The sequence below is a fragment of the Phalacrocorax aristotelis genome, chromosome 14 (assembly GCF_949628215.1).
Source record: "Phalacrocorax aristotelis chromosome 14, bGulAri2.1, whole genome shotgun sequence".
NCBI lineage: Eukaryota > Metazoa > Chordata > Aves > Suliformes > Phalacrocoracidae > Phalacrocorax > Phalacrocorax aristotelis.
Genome location: NC_134289.1, coordinates 4,457,488 through 4,474,326, shown reverse-complemented (window position 1 = coordinate 4,474,326; position 16,839 = coordinate 4,457,488). Strand labels below are relative to the sequence as shown.

At 55.4% G+C, this 16,839-nt stretch overlaps 2 protein-coding genes across 2 annotated transcripts in view; one reads left to right on the top strand and one right to left on the bottom strand.

The window, feature by feature from the left end:
• The window catches only part of CDH23 (cadherin related 23), a 204,658-nt gene that overhangs the window by 19,784 nt on the left and 168,035 nt on the right, over nucleotides 1-16,839 (bottom strand). Inside the window, exon 35 of the mRNA XM_075109417.1 lies at nucleotides 15,580-15,807. Within this exon, the coding sequence (XP_074965518.1) occupies nucleotides 15,580-15,807 (228 nt within the window). The remainder of the gene's footprint in view (nucleotides 1-15,579; nucleotides 15,808-16,839) is intronic.
• Nucleotides 856-11,765, top strand: VSIR (V-set immunoregulatory receptor). The gene is made up of 7 exons (XM_075109418.1): nucleotides 856-1,020; nucleotides 5,922-6,377; nucleotides 7,137-7,184; nucleotides 8,433-8,540; nucleotides 10,142-10,169; nucleotides 10,646-10,833; nucleotides 11,107-11,765. The coding sequence occupies exons 1-7, from the start codon at nucleotides 957-959 to the stop codon at nucleotides 11,142-11,144; spliced, it is 930 nt and encodes a 309-aa protein (XP_074965519.1). The 5' UTR covers nucleotides 856-956; the 3' UTR covers nucleotides 11,145-11,765.

The following is a 16,839-nucleotide window of genomic DNA, read 5'->3' as shown; positions in this document are numbered from 1 at the left end:
AAGCCACACATAATTAGCTACTTTTCTGTCTCACTGCATGCTCCAAATTCAGAGCAGGTTAGCAGCAAATGTTCCTGTGGTTTGCAAACCTCCACGTGTCTACGGGCTCCACTTTCCAGGGAGCAGGTGCCTGCCTGCACTGTTTGAAACGAGGTGGCTGGAGATTTTGTCAATGCCTTTTGAATTTGAGTGAAGCTCCAGGAGTTACGTGGGTCGGCCAGTGGTGCTGCTTTGCGATTTGAGGGCAGAGTAAGGCTCCCCGCCCTGTGCAAATAGGCCTTCTGGGGGGCCGGGGAGAGGGGGTGGATGCTTTGCTCCCCTTGTTTTGGGGAAAGCTCCATTCCCTTCCCTGAGTTGGCACCGCTTTGAATTACGCTTCCCTGTACCTGCCTCCTGTTCATCCCAGGAGGGTTTCTGCCCACTTAATCCTCACAAACACAGGAAAAACAATAATTACAAGGAAAGTGCGCTTTAATCAAGCAAGCTGGATGTTGGGCCCAGGGGATCAGCTCCCACCTGGGAAAGTATGGGGACCAGCACCTAGCTCCTTATGGCTGAGCACCTACAGCTCCCCTGGCACAGCGAGCATCCTCCTCAGCTACCTCCTGTGCACCCTGAAAACGCATGCAGGGGGACCTGCTTGCTCTAAGCTACACCCTGAGATGCTGTAAGGGGAAAAAACCGAGCAGATGCACGCGCTGCTGCCCAAACGGGTGGGGACTGAAGTGTCATCCATCCGTGGGTGCCCTGTGGGGGTGCTGCCGCGCCCCCCCCCAAGCCACCCGCAGCTCCCTGCCACATCTCACCTCCTGGGGGTGCTCTCAGTTCTCTCCAATGCTGCATGCAATATCTCAATGAAATTTCCTGTGTATGCAAGTCCGGCTGCCGCTGCGGGGCTGCTCAGAGTGTACGGGTGGCTCCGGCGAGGCGAGCACCCCCCGGCCGCCCCAGCCGCAATGGAGGTGACGTCCCCCGGGCCCGGGCTGCTGCTGGCCATCTTCTGCCTGCTCGCTTCCCACGGTAAGCTCCCGCTCGCTTTCCTCTCCTCCCAGCGCAGAGAAACTCGCTTCGCCGGGGCACCACGTCTGCCCAGCCCAGGGCTGTGCCTCGGCATGAGGAATTTGGGGCATTTCAGGGATTATTTGCTTTCTTACCCTGTCATTTCAGAGTGTGTGTGGGGGATCAAGTCAGCATTTCATGTGATGCTGGTTGTGTTGGGGGGAAGAGGCCACGGGGAGCTGCCTTTTTAAAACTCTGGGATTGGGTTTTCCTCCTTCCTCCTTCGCTTTGATTTCATGTGTGTGGAAGGAAAGCAGCACCCCCTGTCCCTGCCAGCCCCCCACCAAGGATCCTGAGCTGGAAAAGCTGCCCTGTTCCAGCACGGCACTTTGCCCTGGCCGTGCAAGAGTGAAAGGAGCCTTTCATCAGCCCCAGGGGAGTGGAGGGAGGCGGTTTGTACGATGCCCTCTCTAAGGATGCTCCGCTCCATCGTAATTGCTGGGATGTGCCAGGCAGCTTCTCCGGGTGGGCAGCCAGCCGGGCCAGAACCACCGTGTGCGGCTGCTGAGTTTCCCTTCCCCTGAGCGAGTGCTTCCCAGCGCTGGAAGCTCGCCAGCTGCTCGCCAGCATGGCGGGGGAATGCTTGGGGGGGGGGGGTTGCTTCACGCCTGACTCTGCACCAGCCCTGGCAGGCAGTGTTTCCATACCGGGGCCCTGGGGCCAGGTGGTGAAACAGGGGCGGTGGCAATTAAAACCACAGTTCGTCTGTCAATGAAGGGTAAGAGAACGAAGCTGGGAAGGACCGTGTTCACTCCCTGCTGCGAGCGGGCGGAGGATGAGCACCCTGTCAGCCTTGGCTTCTCCCTCTGTCCCGGGATAGCAAAACAACTGCCTCCAGGATTTCTGCTGGCGTATTCCCCAGGAAGAAATGATGCTGCCCTGCAAAGGGGCACGGGGTCCTTTCTCCTCCTTCCTCTGGAACAGCAAGGCTGGTGCCGACTGAAGCGTGCTTTGCTTCTCACTCGTGCCTCTTGGCATCAGGGAGAGATTCCCAGCAGCTCCATGAGGCTTTAGATTATTTCATTTACGTATCTGGTGTGCTGGGACTGACCATCAAGCCTTCTGTGGTGCAACGAGCTTGGATGCCGACGGTCAACATGAGCCTGGTGCCAGAGGAACTGAGCTTCGTGCAACCATGTGCCTGCCAAAACTTTCTGACCCCCTGACTAATTTTAGCAGGGCTTGATGGAGAAGTAGAGGTCTTGGAGACATCCAGCTCCTACGCAGTTTGGGGACACTGGCATCTAGGTGGATGGGGAAGCGGCTCCTTTCCATGCAAGTGATGGCAGCTGAGCTGGGCCTTCCAAAATTGCATCCCAAGTGCAAACCCCATGCTGTGACCCTGTCCCCAAGCCAGGCTGTGCTGGAAGAAGAGCAAGACAGGTCACTCTGGCAGGTGCAGCAGCAACAGGCTGCTCTCCCCACGGCCTGAATGATGGGTACCCGGGGAGCAGCCCTGCGGCTGAGAGGTCATTTGGCTCCTCAGGGTGCGGGAGACGAGGGCTGTTAACACGGGCATCGCTGGCATCCTCAGTAAGTTTCTTCTCTCCTCTTTATTTTCCTGCCGTAAGTACTTGTGCTGAGGTACTGATGCCCCCGCACATCTCACCTGGCTGATAACTCTGAAGCGTAATGACAGCACAGTGACGATGGCACTTGCAGCACTTTCATGTGAGGCTGCTACAAAAGCTCCTAGAAGAGGAATTAAAGCCTGGTTCCTTGCTCCGGCACTCCTCTGCAGCTGGTGAGCCTCTCCAAAGGCTGCAGCCATCCCACCCAGATTTTCCTGGAGTGGGAAGAGGTGGCATGATGTGGAAATCACTTTGTAAGTCACAGGAGTGTAAATCAAACACCTGCTTGCCAGAGCGAGGAACCAAAATTAGGAGAAGGAGCCAGGAGAGGCTTTTGGTCACCAGCCCAGAATTTGGCACGAAATCCTGTTTTATTTAAGTTGTTGGTTGGAAAAGCAACAGAGGCTCCTTAGCATTGGTGTTTTTTTGCATTTCATTTTCTCTGCAAGGAGAGCTCCCAGGCTTCAGGCTAGGCAGTGGTGCCGGCACCGGGGATGCAGCAGTGCTGCACTGGGCTCTGTTTCACACCAGTGCAACGCCGCGGGTTGGAGACTAAGATAACGAGGTGCCAAAGAGGAAGAGGGGCACTTTTGGCACCTGCCTGAGGCCTGCTCTGTCTTTACCAGATGGTGACAAGACGACAGCTCTCAGCTCGGACCTTGATGGGTCCAGGCTCTCTCAGCCAGAGACGCGCGGAGACAGGCATCTGGTGTTATCTGGCATTTGCCAGCGGCGCTGACTTCAAAGGGAATGGGCCGACCGGGATGGGATGGAGCCAAACCTGGCATGGAAGAAGCTCACAGCACCCGAGGGAGATTAAGATCCACGAGTTTTAGTGTAAAGATGCTGACAGAAGACATGTCTTCCTGGCACCATCTGGCACCTAGCATGGCTTTAAAACCTGGTTACATCTTGGGGAGGGAACAACCTCCCTGGAGCTGCTATGGGGCATGTCATGCCTTGCCATCTCTCCTCTCTAGCTGTTTTCTCTTCCACTCGATGGCTTTTGGGAGGCTTCCTCTGCTCAGGAGAAAGAAGAGAAGTTGGCAATGCTGAAGGCTTTGCACACGTGGTACTCTCTGCCCCTCCCTGTGGCTGGGTGCTGCTGCCGAAAGCGTGGGCTGTGTTGACTTTCCATCCAGACGGTTCCCATCAAGCCCCGGAGGTGGAGGCTGGATGGCTTAGTAAGGCACAGCTTTGCAAACTGTGCGGGGATGAGCGGGACAGCCCCATTTTATTTGTGTGCGTGTGCGTATGTGTAAAACAAAGACTCCCGTAGATACTTTTGCAAGGTGTTGGAAGTGTAGCTTCCTCCAATAGAGCCCTGGCTTCCCCTCTGCTGGCTCCCAGGGGACCCGCAATGTGAATGGGGCACTTCCTGTTGCAGCAGGTATCGAGAAGCACATCTGAGGTGCCTTTTGTGCTTGGAACGCTGACAAGGAGGTGGGGGACCTGCTCCACCGTGTGACAAACCCCAGCCAGCCTGGCCAGGCATCCCGGCCCCAGCAGCACCCAAGGATGGGGACCAGCCAGGGCTTGAAAACAAGCAGGAACAGGGCAGCGTTGAGCTCAGGCCATGCAAACCTCTGCCCCAGAGCAGCCCCGGGGATGCGCTGCTTCACGCGCCGTGGAGAGCAGGCTGAGGCGCCTGCAGGAGACCGGAGTGATCAGCCGGAGCGGTTCAGCAAAGGTCACGCCATCCCCAGCTCTGTGGGACTCCTTGATACCATGTGCTGCAGACCAGGGCCGGGGGGGGGGGGTAGGGTGGGGAGGGCGGGTCCGAAGGGGCAGATCCCCTCCCGAAACCCTCCTCTCCCTGCAAAGCACCCTCAGGCAGGCTGCTGGGACTTGGGGGCTTCATGGCTGTTTTTACAGGGCTTGGAGATCACCAGCATCCTAAAAACCATAAATAACCATGAGGGGTGGAAGGCATGGGTGACATTTTCACTTTCACTCTCTCAAGTGGAGCTCTGTGTCAGGGTGGTGACCCTGCCCAGAGGAGGATGCTCTCCGGGAGGCCTGGCAACGGGGAGCCTCTCGCCCGCTGGATGGCTTGCGGGCAGCACAGCACACCTCACCTGTGATTGACGCCTGCCCTATATAGCAAGCGAAAAACCTCAAAGTGAAACAGTGGTGGAGCTAATGGCACAACAGGATGTTACCAAAATACAAGAACATCTCGTATCATACCATCTTCTCTGTTGCAAAGCACTCCCAGGAACCTCCCTTTTTTTCAATAATTTAAAGAAAAAGAACCCAGGATCTGCTTTTTCTTCAGCTTTCAAAGGTGATGTTTGCAATTCTGCAAACACAAAGTGGTGGTGGGGCCAAAGCACCAAAGACTCGCCCATATTTGCTCTTTTCTCTCCCCTCGTGCACAGCTCCCCTTGCCCACCGGTACCCTCCACCGGCATGCTGAGACGGGACCAGTAACACTGCGGTACGCTCCTCTGCTTCCCTCCATCCCGCCCCCCCGACACGCTCCTGCACCTCTGCCAGGCTTCCCATTACATGTTTTGCAATCGGCAGCAGTTAGGGATTTCTTTCTGAAAATTGTTTTCATTTTCAAGCAGCTCCTCGCAGTCGGCGTTGGCCAGTTCCCCCTTCTTCTCCCCAAAGGCTGAAAAACAAGCAGGGTGGGACCCACGCCCCGCCTGATCTCGTGGGGTGGGGGGGTGGGGGGGTGGGGGGGGGCACAGGCTCCTCCTAGCTTTTTTTTTAATCTCCTTTTTATTTGCAGCTGGCTCAGCGCCACTTGTATTTCCTCATTTGCAAGCTGTAGCCTCCTGCTGCCCTGCTTTGCAGTGGTCTGATGCCCCATAAGCAGGCGTCTGGGGCAGACCCCTACCTCCCTGCCCCATGCTGCCCTGCTCTGCCAGCTCTTCCAGCCCTGGGCAAACTTCTGCCTCCCTGCTGCTATTAAAAGCTGATGCATAGCTATATTTAAAGCATGCCTCTCCTCCAGGGCTTGTTTCTAAGGTGAAGTTGTGCTCCCAGCCCTGCTGGGATGCCGCTATAGAGCAAGCGAAGGGCTCACGCTGCACTTCCAATCTCCCTGCCCTTGGGATATGGGGAGCTCATGAGTTTTTCCTGCCCTAAGGGCACGGGTGACGGCTTTTCTCCCTCTGCCTGCAGGATGAATGCTCTCCGTAACCCCTAACCATCCCCCTGCCAACACCAGTGGTGGGGTTTGCGGTGCTTGTTTGGGGAGGGATCCCCATATTGCTATAAACTCAGGGTAAACCCAGGGCCGTAGGGTCTGACCCAGCCGCTGTGCCTTCTCCCTGGCAGGAGGGCCAGCAGCTTTGCTGATTACCACCCCGTACTCGCTCTGCGTCTGTCCCGAGGGCCAGAACGTCACCCTGACCTGCCGGATCAGCGGTCCCCTCGCCGACCGCCACGACCTCCTCTACAAAACCTGGTACTTCAGCAGCAACGGCGACCAGAGCTGCTCGGAGAAGAAGCACATCCGCAACATTACGGAGAAGGAGCTGCACCATGACGCAGGCAGGCACCACGAGCTGCCGGGCAACGGCACCCAAAAATCCCCTCTTGCGGGGCAAGCCAGCCATCACGGGGTGGAATTTGTCCCTGACCACCACGGTGCCTTTCACATTGTGGTGATGAACCTGACACTGCAGGACAGTGGGAATTACTGCTGCTACGCTGTGGAGGCCAAGCGGGAGCACGGCAAGCCCCACACCGTGCAGGTCGCCCATGGCTTCGTGGAGCTGCAAATCCAGCAAGGTGAGGGGGGCAAGGGGAGCCCCTGCCAGTCCCGCGCCCGTGCTGGGGCGCATCAGGGCAAGGTGGCAGGTAAGGGCTGGTAGGCGATGCTGGGGTGCAGCATTGAGGCTGGGGAGCCAGGGCATGCTGTTGCTGAAAGCCCAAGCCATGCTGCAAGAGTCAAAGAGCAGCAGATGTTGAAGGTTTGACTCAGGGCCAGAGAGCGCTGGAACATTTAAAAAAAAACAAAAACAAAACAAAAAAAAAAAACCCAGAAAAAATAAATCAAGAGGCTGGAATGTAATAAAATCTGTGCTACATAGTTTCACTGATCTTCCTCAACCTCTTTCTCTAAGAGAGGAAAACAAACCTCAAAATAAAAGGAGCTGGCTGGTGGGCAAGGCCGAGTGTAAGGGCTGCAGGGGTTGCTTGGGTCACCGGGCTAGTAGATAACCTCGGGGCAACAGCCCAGCAGAGACAGCTGCCCGGGGAGGCGTGAGCTGGAGGAGGATGCATCCTCTGCCCTTGACTTACAACATTAGGATAGATACTTTTAGACCAAAAAAATCCACCAGCCTGCATGGCCAGGGACAGGCCCTGCCAGGGAAAAGGGGTCTTGCAGCAGGAATCTCGGCATAAGTCCCAGGATTAAACTCTTGCTTTGGTTGAATTTTCTCAGTACTGGTGAGCAAAGGCAAGCGCAGCTAGCAGGTGTGGGAGCTCTGTGGTACCTGAGTGAATCCCCTGAGATCTAACACGCTTTTCTCTTCTCCTCCGCAGGCAGAGGAGGGCTTCAAAACTGCACGTTTCACACTGCCATCAGCAAAGGTAAAGGGAAAAAAAACCCTCTTCCATTACACTGCTCGCCGTCCTGGCCTGTGTATTTCACTAGGGTTGGCCACTTGCTATGGACACACCAGTGTCCAGATGCAACTGCACAGACAGGTGTTGGGAGGGTGATTTCCAAGGCTGTCCCCATGGGGTGCATCTGACAGGCACGTCCTCAGGCTAAGGAGAGCCTCCTTTGGCCTGTGTTTCCATGGCACCCGACGTGACTGTCCTGAAGCCTGTGGAGATCATTCACCTCATAGTTATAAAGCATCTGAACCCTCCCCCCCCAAAAAAAAAAGCAATTGGGGATTTAGCAGCTGCTGCCAGAGTAGATGGGAAGGGACAGAAAGGTAAAGAGTCACAGGAACATCTTGCAACACCCTGCCGCCATCCCAAGCCATGCCACCCCTCCCTGAGCAGAGATGCTCTAGCAGGGGAAACCCAGATCTTGCTTGAGTGCTCAGACAACATGAGGCTCCCCCGGTGATGTGTCTAGATGCTGCAGGTGCCCACACTTTGCTATGCAGGGGGACTCTCCGTGGGTCACTGTCTACGCCCATTTGCTGGCTGCTAAACGGGCAGATTTTGCTAAAATTGGTTTGCAGCACTGTTGAGGCCAGCCCAGCCATAGGAAACTGCACCATCCTCCCCATGAGTAGTGCTTTCTGCCTCAAACCCTCAGTCCCAGACGCTGGGATGCCCTGTCCTGCTGGGCAAAAAAGGGGAAAAAAAAAATCGCTCCCCTGCAAACATACCCAGAGAAAGAGGCTGCTTCCCCAAACAGATGTGCAGGAGAGGAGGGCTTGAGCTGAATCTGCCCTTGATTTAGGCAGCCCTCGACCCTGCTGCAAGCCGTCCCACATGGACCTTGGTGGCCACAGATGTGCACAAAAGCTGCCAGCCCTTCTGGGAAGCCTTTCTGCTGACTTCAAGGGCTTTATCAGGGCCCTGCTTCTCTCCTCAGGTCTTGAAGACCAAAGACAGACCTTGGGGTGTCCTCCAGCAATGAAGGACTTTGGTCAAGGTCCTAAACTGATGTCTCAGAGCTTATCTCCACAACTAGCAATGCATCCCAGCGTGAATCCCACTAAGAGCAGACCACCCGTGTGTGCAGGAGTCATGTCGCATCAGGCATGGGGCAATGCCGGTGTTGCCACACGCTTCTGCTATGGCTTGAGGAAACCAAGGAAACACAAAGCAAACCCTCCCCACTGCCAGCTCCAGCTCTGTCCTCTTCTGTTGCAGATATCACGGCTGCCGCTCTGGCGACAGGTGCCTGCATTGTGGGCATCCTCTGCCTGCCCCTCATCTTGCTCCTGATTTACAAGCAGAGACAAGCGGTCAGCAGCAGACGTATGTACCCTCCCCTCGCCAGCCGCCAGCGGGGACACCCATCTCTTCTCCCGGGCTGCGTTAGCTTGGCCTTTATGGGATGGAACGTGTCCCGCTGGGGTCAGTGGGTTTGGCTGCCCTGAGTCCCACAGGCACCATGTAAGGTAGCTCAAAGTGAGGTCCGTGCCAGGTGTCTCCTGCAAAGCAGTCCTTGGAAGGGCTGGGCATGCCTGCAGGCTGCGGTGAGGAGTAGGAGAGAGACCTGCGACGCCTGCAAGGCACCCCGGGAGCGTGCTGGGGGCACTCAGGCTGCAAAGATGCTGCCAGGCCCCCTCCCCGCTGAGTCCTTTCCTCCCCATCTGCTGTGGGAGCAGGCTCGTATACTCATCCCTCTCTCCACCACACAGCCAAAATAGCACTTTTGCCTCCGGAGTGATTGAAAAAGCATTATTCATGCTTTTGCTCCCCCATCTTTAAAAAGACCGCTTACATTTCTATGGCAATAGGACTGCAGCAGGCCACCTCTCTCCCCACTGCCCCAGCCCTAGAAAACCAGGCAGCGCCGAGGTGCAGCCAGCTGCCGGCTCCTGCCTGCACTCTGCTCCCAGGGATTTCAGTAATTAAGCAGAAAGGGGCAATACCTTGACCGGCAGAGCCATTTCATCAGGCCTTGGGGAAGCCAGGGGCCCTGCGGTTTCTCTCACTGAGCTCGGTGGGCAGCTGCGTGGCTCTGAGCACATCCTTTGGAGAAGTGGTTTTGCAGCAGCAGCGGGCATGATGCCAGCCACGAGAACAGGAACTGCACTTTTGATATCCACCCTTGGCCAAAAAGACTGGATGCATGCCTTCGTGCGTCCATTTTGCCATGGCTGGGGTGCAGCTCCTCCCCTGTGCCGCAAAGCATCACCTGGATGCTATTTAACCCAAGAGGGAAGGCAAAACTCGGAGGGACTTGCTTCTGGGGTCTCTCCAGAGAAGCGCTGTTTGTTACTGGCATTGGAAGGGAAAATAAGCCAGATCAGCTAGCTACAGGTTATTTCCACCAGGTGCTTTCCATCGGTATGGCCTGGGCCAAAACTTGTGCAGCTCAGCTGCGGATATTCACTGTGCAGCCACCTGGCACACCCGAGCTGTGGGATCTGCTGCGGCTATGGCAAAGGGGATGAGGAAATAAATAACAGGGTCCTGCTCAGACAAATGCAGGGGCAGCCGAACACCAGGGTGGTGCTTTGCCCCGGGAAGGCGTCCTGGGCAGGTTGTGGGAGCATCCAGGGACGAGCAGGGCCAGGCTGCAGCCCAGGCACCACAGCTGTGCCTCGCCTTGCCTTGTGCTGGTGGAATCGCCTCCTTCCCCTTCTTTGGAGCCTGCAGTTTCAATCTGGGAGGAGGTTGGGCTGGGGAGTAAGCAAGGCAGGAGGCTGCAGGCAGCAGGGATGTGGAAAGGGAGGTTTGGGAGCAAAGAAGAGGCTGATGCTGAAGAAGGGAGAAAGGGAGGGCGGAATGCAGAGGAAGAGGAGGAATTGGATGTGGATGAGACACCAGAAAAGTGCTGGCAGTGGGTCTGGGTTTGACATTGGGCATCACGCTGCCAGTGCGCACACCAACTGTTTTGTCTTTGGCAGGTGCCCATGAGCTCGTCAGAATGGAGAGGTGAGGAAATTCACGTGCTTCCAGCTCTCCCTGACCTCCTCACACCGCCTCTACCCTCATCCCAGACCCCTCAATGGTCTTGTCCTCTCCTCCCCTCCTCTTAAAGCTGGAGCCTATCCTCGCAGGCAGAGTGACGGGGATGCTGGCAGCACCCACGCCCAGGGTCCTGTCCCTTTCTGGGCAGCTGCTGTTTCTCTTCCCTCTCTCCGAGTGGGAAGTGCCTCCTTTCTTTTTGCCTGTGCCAAGGGTATGTGTCTCCCCACGCCCTAGGAGAGCTCTAAACCATGGTGCCTTTTGCCTAAGCTTCCCCTGCTGCAGCAGGCTCCCCGCTTGCTCTCAGCCGAGGTGCCACCACCTGAACCTGCTCCCTGCCCTGCTTGGTTGTTCGCAGTGCTTAGCCAAAACCCTGGGGGTAAAAAAGGCTCCTGAAACAAAAATGCGAATCTCCAGCCCTCACACCCTCTCCTCTCCTGCAGCAGCCCCCAGGGCATCGAAAACCCCGTCTTCGAGGCAGTCCCCTCAGTGAGCACGGAGCCACGGCCCCGACCCCAGCTCTCCTACATGGCCAGCCGGCAGCCCTCTGAGTCTGGCCGGCACCTGCTCTCCGAGCCTGGCACCCCCTTGTCCCCCCCCGGCCCTGGGGACTGCTTCTTCCCAACACTGGGTGAGTGACTGGTGATGCTGAGCCCCCATGGGGACCAGTGCTGGGGGGATGGGAAGGAAAGAGGCAGCCAGGGGGGTGAATGGGAAAGTTGGGGTTAAATATCGGCTGCAAACTGTGCATTATGTGGGACATCAAGTCCCAGGGCTTTGAAGATGGGAAGGACCCAAGGCTGCTTCTTCCAGTGCAGTCAATGAAAGCAGAGTTTGGCCGCTTCCCAAAGTGTGTCCCCGCAGCTGCAAGCCAGACTAATACGCCTGGTCTGCCCTTTTCCAGATCCTGTTCCCGACTCACCAAATTCCTTGAAAGCCTAAAGACCGCGGAGGAAACCACATCCCCCAGACAAAGCTGGGAGAGGCCAGGCAGCTGCTGCACCGTGCTCACCCAGCTGAGACCCCTCCGGGAGGACAGCATCGCCACAGGCAGAAATGCCTTAAAAAATGAAGCTGAGTGCAGGAGCCCTGTCCTCATCTCCTGTCCTGGCTCTGCCCTCAGGCTGGAAGTGAATTTGTCTTGCCTGGATTTCAGTTTTTAAGCTGAAAATTGGGGGTGCAGAGAAGGAAGAACAACCCACACCTGCAAACATCCCCAAGGATTTAAGTTATTGCCAGGAGTTTAAGCTCTGCAACATCAACCTGTTTCTGCATCTTTGACTGCACATCCTCTTTGGGAAGGGATGGTCCACCACAAGACAGAACAGAGTCACCTTTGTCTTTGCAAAACAGGAAGGGGAGAGGCTCCCTGCTGCTGACAGAGCCCTCCTTCCCCACCAGCCTTCTGACACAGCCATGGATTTGGGAAGCTGCCACATTATCTGCTGGACACACATCGGGAGGAGCTTTATTTCTGCTTCAATTTTATCCTCAGCTTGGGATCGGGGAAGTCATCTTCCTGTTTGTTCCATTACTATTTGAGATTAAAAGAAAAAAATGGTATTTATGGGTTTTGCTTGGTTTTGTTTTTTTTTAATGTCTGTAAATTAGAAAGTTCATCTGAAGGGTGTTGGAGGGTGTTCCCGTGATGTGGCCAAGAGCCCCCGCGGAGAGGTGGAGGCACGACACACAGTGGGCAGTGAGAAAATGCTCCGGCTGGCTTCCCCCCATCCTCCTGGGGCCAGCACGGCCTGAGCAGCCACCCCTGGGGCCACTGCCTTCAGCCACCCCGGAGGACCCTGTGATACCCCGGGGGATGCGGGTGCCCTTACAGCATCCTCCATCCAAATGCAGCACCCTGGCATCGCTTATTCAAAAGAAGCCATGAGTCAGGCTCCGGTGTGACTCAGTCCCTGGCAAGGAGATAAAACCTTGTGGTAGACACTCAAAGGGCGTGTTTGGTTTTTTTTTCCCCTCTTGTTTCTGTTTTTGTTGTAAAGTGGGGAAAAAATTGCCACTAGATAAACATAAACATTAGTCATACCAAAACAGCATCAGACCTGAGCAATACCAGAGTATCCCAGGCAGCACGCTGAATTTTCACACTACGTGGCTGGAGGAAACAGTGTTTGCCTCTGCAGTCGGTTGGGTACACCCTGGCCTGCTGCTGGGTTTGATTAATCCAGTGTTGGCTTCAACAAGAGCAACTTCAAGATGGTCCAGCGCAGGCAGAGGGATAAAGGAGAGGCCAGCGCCAACGCCCCCACCGCGGATGTAACTTCCTGAGCACGGGATTCGTGCTTTGTTGCCATCCAGGGCTCAGCCCCTTTCCAAGGTTTGCTGGGGAAGCTCACCCGGTGCCTCTGGCACTTCCCTCTCCCCATCCCAGTGGCTGCAGCTGGAAAGGCACGTAGGGGATTTGCCTGTCCACTGGTCCTAACCTTTCTGAAACCCTCTCTGAGTCTCTCCGCTTGCTAACCTAACCCTAACGAATGCACTCTTTGATGAAATAAAGCTTTGCTGGAAACAGGTTTCTCTCTGTGCTACAAGAATTCCAGTTTTCGGGATGCCGCATGCAGCAGACGTGTGCGGTAGGCAGGCAGAGGTGAGCTGAGAAGCCACATTCTCTGCCATAGGCACCGGTGCGGCACATCAGGGCACTGTGTGTCATCAGGAACCATTTCCCACCTGGAAAGCTGGCCAGAAGGAAAACTGAAGACTTTCAGGGGAAAGAGGTGGTGGCTACCCAGCCTTCCACACATGCTGGAGCCGGAGCCCCAGCGTGCTGCGGGCCCCACCACCGTGGCCCCCACCACTTGGTGGAGAAGATGGCACTGTGCTGCGGGTGCTGATGGTGCAGGTGACCCGGCAAGGCGCTCGTGCCCTCACAGACCTTGCCAGCTGCCGCCAGCTCTTGCAAGCGCATGGCTTGGGAACGCACGTCGAGCTGGTGCTCTGCTGCTGGCTTTTTTCCGCTGCATCAGCACTCAGGGCTTCGCTGATGGGACAGCGAGGAGCTGCGGTGCTTAACCTGAACTCTTGTTTCAGAGCAGGCAGGCGGGAATAGAAAAAGCAGGGGCTGAAGCAGCCCTGGACGGGGGCGGCTGCAAGATAGGCATCTGGGCGGTGAGGAGCAGCTTTGCTGATCCACCCTGCCTCGCTGCAGCTGCCGGTGCCCGGGTCTGCGGGTGTCAGGACGAGTCCTGCTCCAGCGCACGGGGGTGCTGCAGCTGCCTTGGGCAAACATCCTTCCTCCTGCTGCAGGAACCGTCCCAGAGGCTCCAGAGCCGGGCCAGCCCTTGGGGAGGTGCAGCTGCAGGGCTGCCCCTAAGTCAGGCAGAGCCCAGGTGACTCCTGCAATTCCCACGCAAGGACATTAAGACTCTCTAGTTGCAACTCACCAGCTTGTGAAGGTTTTCTTTCCTGCAATGCTTTTTTGGGTAAATGCTTTCCTTTTTTACCCTTTGCCCCTACATTTCCAGCTCCCAAGGGGATGGCCACTCTTCCATGCACCCTTGCTGTCCGGGTTATCGCAGATCACCACAGGACTTCCAAGTCCTCTCCCGGCTGTCTCCTCTGCCTCTCCCGTACTCAGAAGGCCAAATCTTGAAGCACATGGAGGGATGTACGAATTACGGACAATAATTCCCTTTTGTGCATCATTGCATCAGCCTAGACTTGTGAAACCAAAGTTTCTAGTAGGTGACAGGCATCATTTCATCACCCAGGCACAAGGCCAGCAGTCACTGAGTGACAGGCAGGACAGCCTTTCACAAGACCTAAGTCTCCTCAAGCTCTGCAAAGGGCCGTAACTGTTCTCTCCAGTCAGAATTCTGGTAATTGGCCACTTTATTTTGCTTCAGTGTGGTGGGATTTTGATCGTCGCTGCTGGAATAACTTGTGCTGGGGACGTGGTGGTTGTGCAGCAGAAACCCCGAGGACGAGCAAGGCTGCTGGGACAGCGCTTCGGCAGCGTGACACGATAGCTCTGTCACTTGTCCTCTCCGGCACCGGGAAGGGAAGGGGGCATTGCCATGGCAATGGGATTTTCTGCCTTGGTGCATGGCATTCCTCACCACCAGCATCAGCAATGCTCTCAGGGGGCCGGGGCAATGGGGATGCAGCTGTAGCATCAGATGTTGCAGTCAGACCAAGCTGCCTTCTCTCTTTTTGGAGAAAGAGACTTGCCTAGATTCAAGCCACAGTGGCGGTGTGGCTTAAGAAAAAGATGATGGTACACAAGCAGGCATGTGAACTACCCAGGAGGGAGGAGTTACAAGCGCAAAGACTCAAGCGAGAGTTGGAAGCCACAGTTTGCACTGCTGGTTGCAACCTGTTTCTTCAAAATGTAGAGCAGGGCTTTGCAGCGAGAGCCGTGCCAGGAGATCAGCGAGATGGTGAGAGATAGAAGGTGGAGGTGGGGGAGAGGAAGGATGGCAAGGTGTCACGCAGAGCGTCGTGCCTCCCCATCTCACAATTCGCGCTTGCTTTGTGCATGCAGGCACTTGCACACCTCCGTGCAGAGCCGTGGGGTTAGGAGGGACTCGGGGCTGGAAAATGCCCCGAATCTTATTTGCTTGTTTGACTCTCCCACACTAGAGTCCTCCTTAAAGGCACAAATAAAGAGACTTGCTAATCATGGAGCAGGGAAGGTGTGAGGGAGAGAAGCCAGGCTGCAGCAAATGCAGTTACCCTGCCGGGCACTCATACATGCTGGTAGCTAAAAAGCAAGGTGGACGCCTCCCCAGACTGAAGGATGATGGACAGGGTCTTGTATCAGCCCACAAACGCGTGCCCAGACCCCTCTCAATGCGGGCAGGGCACTCCGGATGGCAGCAACTCGACTCAGGAGCTGCTCAGATCTCACACGGTGGGGCCTGCCATGGCTGTAGAGCTAATTACTGGAGCTCATCTCATTTGTAAGCACCAAAGCAAGCACACATTGGTCCATGGTGAGCTGAACCGTGGTTCAGCTGCTGCTCCAGCCACCTCCTGCCCTGAGATGGGTGAGAGAAACCTCCCGAGACATTTCAGACTCAGAGCGCCAGGAGCCAGCAAGCAGGACAACTGCAGCCACCAGCACGCTTGCTCGTTGGGATGGTCTTAGTATTTTTGGCATTTACGGACGGGAGGCAGCAGCTCCCCGAATGACTGCAAGAGAGGGCTGTGCAAGACCAGGAGCCGAAGAAGGCTCTGAATCAAACCTGTATGCAGCAGATCTGGACCCTGAGTCATAACCCAAACGGCTGGGTCACCAAAACATCACGCCCTGTGCCTCTTCACCCCTTCCATGCTTGACATCTCAACGCTAAGCTCAACTCCCGCAGTGCTGCCCAGCTCCATCCTCCCCCGCGAAAAGCACGTTTTGGTGGCTCACCGACAAGGAGGGGTTGCCCTCATCCTCAACGGTGACCACCAGGCTATAGAAGCTCTGCCGCTCGCGGTCCGGTGGGGAGGGCCGGGTGGCGATCTCGCCGGTGACACGGTCCATGCGGAAGGTCAGGTCCTCATTCCCGCGGGTGATGTAGTAGGAGAGGACGCTGTTGAGGCCAATGTCCCGGTCGGTGGCGTGTACCTGGGCCACTGCCGTGCCACCGCCAACATTCTGCAGGGTGAGACGGTGGGGTGAGCAGCAGAGATACACGGCATAAATCACACGCACTTCATAACATATAAAATACGTAATTAGTAACACTAATAATATAATTCCAATATAGAGTGGGTTTTTTCCTGGCATTGCGGTGCTTGAGGCTCCAGACTCGCTGCCCCAACACCCAGAGCCAAGCAGAAGGCTGCTGTCCCTCACCAGCTCCTGGATGCCATTTTTGCAGTGCTCACTGCAAATGATGTTTTATTAATAGGTGCGTCTTTGTGCAAAAAATTAACCAAGGCTACCCTCCCTGCCACTGATAGCTCAGCTGAGAACCAGCCGCAGGCTTGGTAATGGAAGGCTCTGCCCTTTGCTTGAGTGCTCCGATCTGTTTTTGGTTTGAAACTCTGAAATTAAATATATTGTCTACGTTAGCTTTCAAAAAGAAATGGCATAAAACTAACAGGCGACATTTGACATTAAGTCGCCAAAGCCGCTGCCCACCAAAATTGCACCTCTTTTTCCTTATGTTACAACATCTCCCATTTTTTGCAATGAAGTGGTTTGATTTTCTGCCACAGAAAGCTCCACATTAAGTCCTTTCTAGGCTGGCACAGCCTGAAAGGGTGTAAAAACCAGTGTGTGTGCAAAGGTGAAGGCTGTGTAATGGACTCGGAGCTCGGCTAATTATTTTTGGATAATCCCATTACAGGGGAAATCAAAACAGAAATTCTGTTCTTCAACCAGCACTGAACACATATTAAATAGATAAGAAAATTCTAACAGGGCAATAACTTTAATGCAACGCTATTAATCATGAGCAGCACTTCCTCACAGCTAAGTGTCACTGGCTATTACTCGTATTTCATTTTTCATCATCGAATTGAGAACCCCCCGGTCCAGGAATTAAACTGTCAGGAAATAAGTTGTCTTCCTCACGCCTGATTGTGTTTTATTGCTTAATTATCGAGCTCTTGCCGAGCTGCTTCCTGAAAGCAATTCCTATTCTGCGCCGCGCCGCCTCTTGTGTCACTTCGGTGGCATTTC

Bases quoted from the DNA above. Each gene is read 5' to 3' on its own strand.
- VSIR (XM_075109418.1), top strand. From the start codon at position 957: ATGGAGGTGACGTCCCCCGGGCCCGGGCTGCTGCTGGCCATCTTCTGC. The intron at 1,021-5,921 runs GTAAGCTCCCGC...TCTCCCTGGCAG, and splicing joins CTGCCTGCTCGCTTCCCACG to GAGGGCCAGCAGCTTTGCTG. The intron at 6,378-7,136 runs GTGAGGGGGGCA...TCTCCTCCGCAG, and splicing joins GGAGCTGCAAATCCAGCAAG to GCAGAGGAGGGCTTCAAAAC.